At 46.3% G+C, this 11,652-nt stretch overlaps 1 protein-coding gene across 2 annotated transcripts; it reads left to right on the top strand.

Annotated features, from left to right (window-relative positions):
• The first annotated feature begins 228 nt into the window (after nucleotides 1-228).
• PARP16 (poly(ADP-ribose) polymerase family member 16) lies at nucleotides 229-7,474 on the top strand. 2 transcript variants are annotated; one of them, XM_054077214.1, is made up of 6 exons: nucleotides 229-423; nucleotides 2,012-2,149; nucleotides 2,935-3,141; nucleotides 4,270-4,441; nucleotides 5,171-5,312; nucleotides 5,915-7,464. In XM_054077214.1, the coding sequence occupies exons 1-6, from the start codon at nucleotides 259-261 to the stop codon at nucleotides 6,057-6,059; spliced, it is 969 nt and encodes a 322-aa protein (XP_053933189.1). In that variant the 5' UTR covers nucleotides 229-258; the 3' UTR covers nucleotides 6,060-7,464. The 2 variants fall into 2 exon arrangements, with proteins under 2 accessions (XP_053933189.1, XP_053933190.1); XM_054077215.1 differs by lacking the exon at nucleotides 2,935-3,141 and having other exon boundaries at nucleotides 5,915-7,474.
• Nucleotides 7,475-11,652: the final 4,178 nt, after the last annotated feature.

Here is an 11,652-nt window from a genome sequence, read left to right as displayed (position 1 = left end):
ATAAAGAAACAAGATAATGCATTATGGAATAACAACCTAAAAGTCAGACAGGCTTTATTAAATGTGAGATAGAAGAGTTGCATCTTCAGGAGTGGGTTAGTTCGCAGCGTCTTCCGTATCAATTTCTACCCCCCCCGCTCCACCGGAGCGGGCAGCATCCATCCCCCCCCCCAATCCCTATCCCCCTTCCCTCCCTCCGCTCCCATCATGCCCGGGGGGCGGTGCCGGTGACGCCGCGGAAGGGCAGTCCCGCCGGGCATGGCCGGGCCCGGCCCCGCCGAGGCGGCCGGCAGCGACCCGCTGGCCGCAGACCTGCGCTGCAGCCTCTTCGCCGCCGCCCTGCAGAGCTACCGGCGGGACTCGGCCCTCCGGCCCTTCCCGGGCCGATACGGAGGCGGCGGCAACAAGGACTTCGAGGGGCTGGTGAGCGGCCGGCAGCGGGGCTGGGGGAGCGCCGGGGAGACCCGAGAGCGGCTTCCAGGGCTGAAAGGGCCACGGGAGAGCTGGGAGGGGCTCTTTGCAGGGGCACGGAGCGATAGGGTGAGGGAAATGGCTTTAAATTGGAAGGGGGAAGGCTTAGATTAGACATTAGGAAGAAATTCTTCACGCTGAGGGTGGGGAGGCACAGGTTGCCCAGGGAAGCGGTGCCTGTGCCCTCCCTGGAGGTGTTCCAGGCCAGGTGGGATGAGGCTTGGAGCAGCCTGGTGAGGTGGGAGGTGTCCCTGCCCGTGGCAGGGGGTGGAACTGGGTGGGCTTTGAGGTCCCTTCCAACCCAAACCATTCTTTGATTCCCTCTGACTTTGGACTGGTGGATCTCAGGAGTCGCTGTTGGTATTTGTCTTCCCTTTTCAGTCTGCCTCTTCATTCCTCCCAAGTCTGAAAATTTCCCTTTTCACTGTACTTTGGGAGGTGACCCTGCCCATGGCAGAGGGTTGGGACTGGATGAGCTTTGAGGTCTTTCCAACCCAAACCATTCTGTGATAGGTGCTGGGGGAGCACAGGTCAGGCTGTGCTGGGAGAGAGGGCAGCATTTGCCCACTCAGGGGACAGCAGTGCCTCACAGTTACGAATCATTGATTGGGAAAGACCTTTGAGAACAAATCCAACTGTACCTGTCCACCACAAAAGCAGATCCCTGAGCACCTCATCTACCAGTCTTTTAAACACCTCCAGGGACGGGGACTCCACCACCGCCCTGGGCAGCCTCTGCCAGTGCCTGAGAACCCTTTCAGTGAAGGAATTTTTTTCTTAATATCCAATCTGAACCTCCCCTGGTGCAACTTGAAGCTATTTCCTTCCATCCTGTCACTTGTTACTCAGGAGAAGAGACCAGCACCCACCTCACACCTCACCATCCTTTCATGTAGTTGTAGGCAGTGCTGAGGTCACCCCTCAGCCTCCTTTTCTCTAGACTAAACAGCCCCAGTTTCCTCAGCTACCTCTCATAAAGCTTGTTCTCCAGACCCTTCACCAACTTCTTTGCCCTTCTCTGAATGCACTCCAGCAGCTCAATAATAGCAATAATAGTAATAACACAGAATGACCTCATTATCCAAAGAAACCAGGATTTAAAGTACAGTTAGGATTCTTGAGCAATAAACCCATACACAGAAACTGCCAAATCCTGCATTGGAATACAGACCATTTGCCCTGTGTGAAATTCAAATTAATTTTGAAGGGTTTGTGTTTTACATGGCCTGAGCGCCCCCCCATGACTGTCCCGATAGATGCTTCATCCCAACAGGATGTTTTCTTTCAGGAGCTTGTTTGATTATTCTAACATGTACCTTACATATATTTTTGATAAATATAAATATTTTATGACTTGTCTGGTGCCTTTAGGACAAGTGACAAAAACTTTCCCACAAACTGGATACAAATGTTTATATTCCAGAGCAGAAACTGCTTTTCAGTTTGCAACCTATTAGGGTGAAATATTGTTTTGTTTTCACTAGAGGTCTCTGTTTAATCATAATGAAAAGGAGTTTGTGCTAAATGCCTGTCATGTTAGCTTGCAGATACCAATGCTCTCCCAAGCCTGAAAGAACTCTTGGAGTCTGTTCCAAACACAGAGAAAAGGATCTGGGATTTGTTTAGTTGGATTTTGTCATCTAAGGTCTTCAGGATACAAAGTACTAAGAAACAGGAGGTAAGTTCTGAAAGAATGTTTAGAGTTTGTCTTTTAAGGCAAACTTGAACTTCCTCATACCAAAAGTTATTTTCTTATTGTGAGAGCCTGACAGTTCAACACGATTCCATTTTTTTCTGTGTATACAGACAGGTTGTTTTGTTTTTTAAATAAAATTTTCAACAGCACTGGTAGAAGAAACAGTTACCACTGTCAGCAGCTGGTGATGGGGAGTGATTGTAGTTGGTTACTCTCATTAATGTAGCACCTGCATGCATGTTCTAGACCAAGGCAGCCTAACTTCCATGTAACAGAGCTAGGTCCTGGTTCTCGCCAAGAAAAACAACTTTGAGCTTCTGCATACTACCCCAAAAATAGAAAGGTTGAGAGCCACTGAGGTACTTCCGTAACAGGGATCAAAATAGTTGTTTTCATGTTACTACTAATCTCTACAACAGTCTATTCTTACTATTTTTCCTCTTCCAAGGTCAGCTGATGAATATGTCATCATAGTAGCCAAAGAATTGTGATATTGTCCTTATATTATTAATTCCTTATGAATTCATTCATAATCACAGTACAGCATTGTTTTGGGGTGTTTTTTTTCAGAGAAGAATTAAGATTTACCTTTGATAGCAAGAAACTGTGGGAATTACTGTCCACTTACTCCTTCTAAATTGAACTCTAACACAGAAAACAATCAAAATATACATAAAGTGATATGAAAGACTAAGGGGCAGTAAGCAAAACTTCCAGTAGTAATCTAAGCCCACAAGCCAACACTTGTATTCCTTCCTGTTTTCAAGTATGAGAAGATCCAAGAACTCACAGGGATGTCTGGGGCTGCAGTTCCTGCTCCAGACTACCTCTTTGAGGTAGTGTATTGCGATCAAATGAACGCCAAGTTTGCCGAGACCAAGGGGGAGCGGGACCTCATCTATGCCTTCCATGGGAGCCGCCTCGAGAACTTCCATTCCATACTGCACAACGGCCTGCACTGCCATTTGAACAGGGTGAGGCTCTTGGAATTGGCACCATCTTCTCTTGGTCACTTGAAGCTGGTGACACTTTGTAAAAATAGGCCCAAATTCCTTCAGGGATGTGAAATGTGCTACTGATCTTGTACGGCTGCTTTCACTTCATTGTAGGCCTTTGTGGAAGGTTGTGTGGGATTTTCTAGTGCATCCTTGCGGGGTAAAAACTGGAAGTGGCATGAAATCCTTCTTTCTAGTGTGAGGAATTACGGCTATCCTTTGCTTCTTTGTTGAGTTTAATGCCTCTGAAAACACTGGCCTGCCCGACAGCTTGTGGCTGGGAAATGCCTGTGCACAGAGGAGGAGGAGAGGGACCTGAGCAATGCAGAGATGCTCTTTCTGCCTGGCCTCTAGTTTAGATCAGCAAAGTTTTAGGTGCTACTTGCAAACAGAGACTTTTTTAAATGGCCTGGTTAAGGGAGATATCCTGTAGGATTTGCGCCTCTTCCGATTTCAAAAGAAAGGGGCAGCTGGGACCCCTGGCTTTTTGTGTCATCTGGGGAGAGGCTTTGACACAGCAGCTGCTTACCTTTCCAGTTAACCTGGGCTACGTTCTTCCGCCCTCATCATTTACGAGTAATGGCTTATCAAGTACAGTGCAGTTACCAGATTAATAATTGTAGCCACCGTGGCAAGTTCTCCGATTCAAAATTATTTAAACAAATTATATTTTAAAGGAATTCACAATTGAGAAGTACTTCCCTTTTTTTGAGTAAAGCATGGATTGAAAGGCAAGTAAAGCCTTGCCTTGTTTGTGGAAGTTGGATTATTTGAATGACGGCAGTCTCAATAAATCAGTGAAAATGCCTCTAACAGCAGTGCAGTCATGTTGATATAAAATACTTATGCTGGCAGACTAAATCCAAATCCGGGAAAGCATGAATCTGTCCACACCAAGGGTTGTGCCAAGCGGCTAATGTGAGGGATGGGAGAGGGCAGCTGCCCCACCCCAAGAAATTGTGCCAGGACAAAAACAGTGCATGGACTGGGCCCAAGCCAGGTCAGAAAAGTCTTTCTTAATTTACCTTCAGAACTGCCAATCTGAAAGTAAAGAGCACTTGTATGTTGTGCCACAGGATTTCAGGATGTATTTCTGCTCCATTTCAGACATCCCTGTTTGGTGAAGGTACATATCTTACCAGTGACCTGAGCCTGGCGCTCCTTTACAGCCCTCATGGCCTTGGTTGGCAGCGAAGTGTGTTGGGCTCTATCCTTAGCTGTGTAGCTGTTTGCGAGATCATTGACCACCCAGATGTAAAGTGTCAGGTGAAAAAGAAAGGTGAGTCCACTGCAACAACAACTACTTATTTAGCACTTCTCTTATTTTGGGTGTGCGCTGTGGTAAAGACAGTGCAGTATACGGAGTGTGGATACCCTTCAGCAGAAACTGGCTGCAGGCTCCTTTTCTTATTGACCTGTCAAAAGCAGAGCCGCCTCCTTGTCTGTGAAGCTGCTCTTAAAACAGTATAGTTGAGTAGAAGATATTTTGGTGGCATAATTTGTTTTTCCTAGTTTCAGTAATATAAAGTTATGTTCCATAATGCCTCATATTTTACCTGTGATGGTGGAACAGGAGCATCACAGACAGGTCAAGATAAGGTCAAGGAAGCCTCTGCCCGGTTTGTCCTTCTCCTTTGACTGCTTCCTACTTGCAGGGCTGTCAGTCCTTCAGTATTGTTTTTCTTTCGCTGTTAGTAGTAGCAGCTCCCCAAGCACTGGGCAGGAGACCCGCCTCCTCCTCGCCCCAGTCTGGGCCATAATGCCATCCATACCAGAGGTGACTAGGAGTGGTATAGCCTCAAGCAAACTTCTCAGTCTATTCTTGGATGCTAAGGAATTCAGGGGAATACCAAGACTAGATCTTTGGTTATCTCATTCCTACTCTCCTGGGGGCACATTTGTGTGTGCGCAGGTTGTTTATGTGCCTTTTTACACTCACTTGAAGTTGCACTGCTGTTTTTTGCTTTTCTGTTCCCCAAAAGCCACCCTGTCTTCTATTCCAATGCAGATTCAGAGCAAATAGACAGAAAGAGAGCAAGAGTGAAAAACAGCGAAGGGGGTGATGTGCCACAGAAATACTTCGTCGTCACTAACAACCAGCTTTTAAGAGTTAAATACTTGCTAGTATATTCACAGAAACAGCATAGGAGGTAAGAGTTCAGCTGTCTGCAGCTATGAGCATGCTGTGACAGCCAGAGAAACACGTCTTGGGTTTGAAAAATGACAGAAAACAAGCAAGAAAGATATGCTGCACTATCAGAGTTTGGTTTTAGCCCATTTCCTGTGAAACGAGGCTTACACCATCATGTTACCTCTATCTCATCCTTTGACACTCCCAAGCTCAGCTAAATTTGCTTTTTCACCAGACCTGTAAGCACTTCATATCTTTGAGAGCTCTAAAATTCTGTTCATGGTAGGATACGAAGGAAACTCATGAGTACAGCTTCAACTCTGCCCTTATTTGTCCTAAGTGGCAGTGATCCCCCAGCAAATCAACATGTGTACACAGGCCAGGCAGTTACAGCTCCAAACCACAGAGAAAGGTGTGAACATGGGCAGAAAGGACAGGATTGTGCACAAGAGACTTAGGTAAAAGGGATGGGCGAGTGAGCTTTGATAGTTACAGGGATTGTGGAGCAACTTTCTGGTTTTAATGCATTAGCTTAACCCTATAAAATAACAAACCCCAAGATACTCTTTGCCAAGGTATTTGCACATCTCTGACAGAATTTATGCACTTTTTCCTTTGCAGGCCTTCCAGTCAAGCTTCCTGGTTTTACACCCACCGTTTTGCCATAATGATGCTGCTGTACCTGCTGCTGCTAATAGTGATAGGAGCCAGCAACTCGCCAACCTTCATCTACTACTGGCACAGAATGTTTGACTCTGAGAGATGAATTGCCCAAGGTGATAAACGTATTTTCACCACGTGCCTTAATAATAGCCAATCTGCAATGCACTGCATCTCTTCCAGAGCTCTGGAAATAAAGGTGCCTGGAGCTTTCGAGTTCCATCACTGATATATTATCCTCATGGCACCTTTTCATTTATTCTTATTTCTGTGTTCCTGTGATTCATGGGGGTGCCCAGTACAGCTGAAAAGGATCACAGCTGTGCAGCTTAGTATGAACCAGTTGTTAAGGGTCCACGGGAAGAAGTTATTTAAAATTAATGAAAATGAAGCATGGAAACACTCAGGTGTAACCAGTTCTGTCAGGCTGAGCTATGTTTGCACTAGTTAGAAAGGAGAATTTTTCTGTATGTCAGGCAAAACAACCTGTAGAGAGTCTCACCAGTTTGTTCTCAAAAACTGCAGTTAGTGGTGTTTCACCTCTATATATGGAGGTGAGATACTTTTAGAAGTAACTTTGGCCAGGAATTTTTATATTTGAGCATGATTGTAAGGAAACAACGAGAAATAAAACAACCACCAAAATGAAAGAAGTAGTTTCTAGTATGATTCCTTCCCCTCCCCTGTAAAACACTGATAAGGTTTGTGCTCTCAGCCATGATCTGCCTTATCCTTGGTTAGTGTGTAGACCAGACAAACTCAGGCCCTTCAGCATCGGTACTGAACGAGGATTATTCCTTGTTTTTTCTAACCTTCTTACTGAACATTGGAGATTTGTTTTAAAAACACAAGTACAGAAATCACAGAATGGTTTCAAATGTGCAAGCTGGCTGTGGAACATAAGGAAGGAAACATTCTCCTCCTCGTCAGAGTCCTTTGTATTTGCTGTTGTTACAAAGCAACCTGAAACTGAAAAAGGAGGAAAGACTGTCCTGCGATGGGTGACTTGGCATGGGATTAACATGACAAATAGCCCAGGGATTCTGGGCAAAGAAAAGCCAAATATGTGCTACAGATGAAGCTTGCAGTCTGGCTTTTAGTAGTAGACTTGATAAACACAGGTTTTTATTGCACAGTGAACCTTAACCACAAAAGAGAAAATCTCATCACATATTTCCAGCAAATGAGTCTATGATTACTACCTTACTACTTAAATATTTCAAAGAAAATACCTTCTTTCTCTGATGTTGTTTGACACCTAATTGCCAGAAATAATGACCTGGTAATCATGTTTTCTAACTCAAGACTGAGAACAAGTTTGTCTACAGAAACCCCTCTTCTTGGTGGATGGAGCTAGAAGCATTTATTCCAGTTAATTTTGCTGCCAGGACAAATTTATTTATTCGCCATACAGCTTGCAAAACAAGAACATTATAATCCAATTCCCCGTTGTCTTTTACAGTCCATTAATAATGCTCACTGTAACAGCACATTGCATTGCCTCAGCCTAAGTACATGCTAATTATAGCCTTGATTTGCAATTAAAATGTACATAAACTAACAATTTATTGCACAACAGATTCATCTACTTTATAGCAGTTTACTCCTTGATATTCCACTGAGTCACACATGGGGTTCCTGGGAGAATGTGCTCATTTTTTGTCCACCTCAGCACGTTATACGTGACATTGTACCATATATATCTCGGTTTAGGGTAAAACCGTCTAGAAAACCTAGAGGTATTTGATGCTATCTGAAGGGTGTCGTGTTGCGAGAAGGCTTGTACATCTGCAAATGGAACAGATGGGCTGTCGGGGCCCTTCGGAGGAGGAGGTTAGGCAGCAGTTGTGGGATGGATGGCTGCCTGCACTGCAGGGAAAGGCACAAGCCCGGGAGTCCACGAGACAGACAAAAGGAACAGATGGGGAGGAACGCAGCAGGGCTTTAAGGCTCTCTCCTTGGGGTTTCTTTGCATAGGGAAGTTTCTGAAAAGTAAGCAAAAGGAATGGATGCATAGCACTCACTCAGCACTATCTCCTACTGTCTGTCTGGGCTTTTATTTGGCTTCCAGTCACTCAGGTGAGCGCTCTTCCCAAGCGTGGGGCAATTGCTTCTATGCAGGGAGCAAGTTCCCAAGCTGAGCTGCTGCACCAGCTGCTCCAGGTTATATCCCAAGAGAGAAGTATCGTGGAGGTTCTCACAGCAGATGCACACAGTCCGGCACTGCTATTAAATCAGCAGGTGTCAAAGGAAAGAGTCAACTTTCTCCACTTCCAATAGTTCAAACAGACCCACAAGAAAGAGATGGCTGCAGGTAGGGGCTGAGTTCTTATGTACTTGTCTCAATTGCCCCTTGGAGGGCTCCTAACTCTGTTCCTACAGTCCCAGGCCTGCAGGGATACTGGGCACAGCCTTCTCCATGCTTCAGCACCACATCTGTAGAATGAGGCCATGCTGTCCTCAAAGGCAATGGGAAATAAATACATTGAAGGTGCTCAGATTCTACCTTTACAGGCCAGAAAAATACTTAATATCCTACTCCCACACTTGTTTTCTGTGCTCCCCGCTGATTTCAGCATGTGCTTCCCAACGTGGCGAGAGGCAGTCAGCTGAATTAATGTGAGTATTGTGCTGAGTAACTAACAATATTATGAATTAACCCAAGGTTCGCATTAACCTTTTAAGCCACTTGCATGGCTCTTTGAATGTGCACAGTACCATCAAAATGCTAATGGGGAATGAATCAGAATTCCCTCCTGAACAAAGGACCGCTGTGTCTGAAGCAGGCAGCCCAGGGTGAGGTCGAGGAGTTGTAAAATATAGAGCTACCTGTGCTTATTAATATGTTCATTACATTACTGCAGTGAACATTAAGGAACTGTTACTGAGTCAGACAAATCTGGTCCTGCTGTGACTGCAAGGAGAAGCGTGGCAGCTGGTGTTTCCTGGGAGGAATGGGCAGATTTTGGGGGAAGCAGGAGAATTTTCCTCCCATAAGGGGAAAACCCAGCCACGTTCTAGGCTACATCAAAAGGAGTGTGGCCAGCAGCTAAGGGAGGGCATTGTCCTCCTCTACTCTTCTCTTGTGAGACCCTACCTGGAGTCCTGTGTCCAGTTCTGGAATCCCCAACATAAGAAGGGTATGGAACTGTTGGAATGGGTCCAGAGAAGGCTACAAAGATGATCCAAGGGCTGGAGCACCTCTGCTATGATGACAGGCAGAGAGTTGAGGTTGTTCAGCCAGGAGAAGAGAAGGCTCTGGGAAGACCTTATAGCAGCCATCCAGTACAGAAATAGCCTCCAGGAAAGGTTGGGAGGGGCATTTTACAAGGCCATGGAGTGATAGGATGTGGGGAGGGTGGCTTTAAATTGGAAGGGGGAAGGTTTAGATTAGACATTAGGAAGAAATCCTTCACACTGAGGGTGGTGAGAGAGAGAGGGATCAAACTATCTCAGGAGCCAGCTGCAGATGCTGTTGGAGACCAGGGGTTGAGGCAGTGTGGGGAGAGAGAGAATCACCACAAAAAACAGGACCACCCCCATGGGGGTGAGCTGGGTGACACTCCTGGTTTCATGCACTTGAGGAGTGATGCAAAAATCTTTTGCTCCCTAAAGTACAGATTTAAGAAATGCAATGACATTGAAACCAGGCCTGGCCTTCTATCGGCAGAACCCAGACCCAAACTGATCCCCATGACCCAGAAAATACCTGCCTGGACGCCCAGTAGGAAGTGCTGCCCGCCTGCTTTCTCCCTCTCCTGGACACCCAGCTTGGCAGCACGCTCTAGGAGAGATTTTCCTTCTACCATGAAAGCTGTTGCTTTGGGCATCTTGCCCATGCTCCAGGCTTCCCAAAATGTTAGCCCTGAGCACCAGCAGTGGGAGAGAAGGTATCAAGAACCTGGCAGAAGGAGCAGCACTGGAGTGCCTGCAAGCATCTCAAGGGATGTGCCACACTTCCCCCAAGGACCAAGGTGTGCATCCTTACCAGCATTCTGATTTTCCTACTCTTCACCTAAAGCCAAACCTACTTCTACCCTCTCACCATACGCATGGAGTGTAAAGATGGTGACTCCCTCCCACAAGGGAAAAAGTGCTCCTCGGTGAAGGTCTCCGAGGTCCCTCTTGCACAGCAGCAGGAGAGAAGTGGCTTTAAGTGCTTGAGCAGTGCTGGACATGTTGTCTCCTACTCAGCAGAAAGCGGACGAGAAATGTTTTCAGGAGATTAAAGACACTTTCCTGCTAATTTGAGGTTTGCCAGAAAACCAACACACCTTCAAGGTCTGCCTCCCATTAGCAATCATCAGTAATATAAACAGAAAGGCCAAATGAGTATCTGATTAATAAATTAGCTTCCCCTACCACAAGTCATTCCCATCACCTTACAAGAAACTCTTTTTATGCACCAGTTGAGCCAAGACAACCTGGTGGCAGCGAGCCCCGCTCCCATTAGTGTTGCGTAATTAATCTTGAGTAGAACAAGCCCAGGAAAGCCAAATGGCGATTACGCATTTCATTGGAGTTTGGATGCTTCCTAAAGGGCTCACACTAATCCCCACCAGTCAGTCTGGGCTCCAGCAGCTCCAACTGATTTTTTTTCTCCCTGGGTAGCGTGTTTAGCATAAACGATACTTAGTGTGAGGAAAGGCAAGTCCTTGACTCCCGTTCACAGCACCACCCTGAGCACCATGGCTTCCCATATCCTCACTGCTCAGCCAATCTGCAAACAACACTTGCCACCATTTGTATTTCAATAATCTGTCAGCTGAGGCACTGGAAGACCAGTCCAGACCCTTCTGACCAGTGAGGATCCATCCGCTCTTGGAGAGAGGGTCCAGAAAGCCCCCTCAATGCCCAAAGAATATTTGCTTTCTCAAAGGGAGCCATCTCCCAGCTTCCCTATGCACGCAGCCACAGTAAGTCAAGAACTGTTTTTAAAACAAAGTTCTTTCATCCTGATAAAGTCCAGATGCTCATTCAAAACTGCAGCCATCACAAAAATGCCCAGGGAAATGCCTCCTGCCAAGTCCAGAGCCCCTGAGCTGCCCAAACATTTCACAAAACCAAAAAAAAAAAACCAACAACCCCACCTGGCTTAAAACTAAATTTCTCTTCAAGGGCAAAAAAATGCATTTAATTACCATCAGCAGAGAATGAACAAAGAAATAATCCACTATTTCCAATTACACAGAAGGGAACAACACAGTTGAATAAAGCCACCTCTTCAACCCACACCCACAGAGGAAGCCTCCACCTTCACAAGCAACTTCTGACGCATTGGTGAAAAGCAAAACATCCATTTTACTCACCACAGCTCAGCCGCTCCCCTCCAGCAGCCTCCTGTGCTCTCGCAGTGCAGCCGAGGAGCAGTAGCACCCACCTGGCACCCATAAGTACTGATGGGCCCTCCACCCACAGGTGGTTCCCATCATCTTCCTCATTGGAATAGCTCAGGCATCACCTGTGGGGTGGCTGCAGCCACCTCTGGGCAGAGACTGGGGTTGGGTCAAGCCATTAAGGTAAAGAAAACGTGGCTGAAGTAGAGGGGGAAACAGAGACGAGGAAATATGGGGTTTACTCCCATCAGCCTGTACCAGCTGCTGGGAACAGCCTGGCATGTGGTCTGAGGTTTGCTAGCTCATGCCCTGGAGAGAAGCTGGAGCAGAGACAGTCAAGAGGGGCTGGGCTATGTCACCCTC

The sequence above is a fragment of the Cuculus canorus genome, chromosome 12 (assembly GCF_017976375.1).
Source record: "Cuculus canorus isolate bCucCan1 chromosome 12, bCucCan1.pri, whole genome shotgun sequence".
In the NCBI taxonomy this organism is placed as follows: Eukaryota; Metazoa; Chordata; class Aves; order Cuculiformes; family Cuculidae; genus Cuculus; species Cuculus canorus.
The sequence above is the reverse complement of the archived record's forward strand: the minus strand, read 5'-3'. Positions and strand labels throughout refer to the sequence as shown.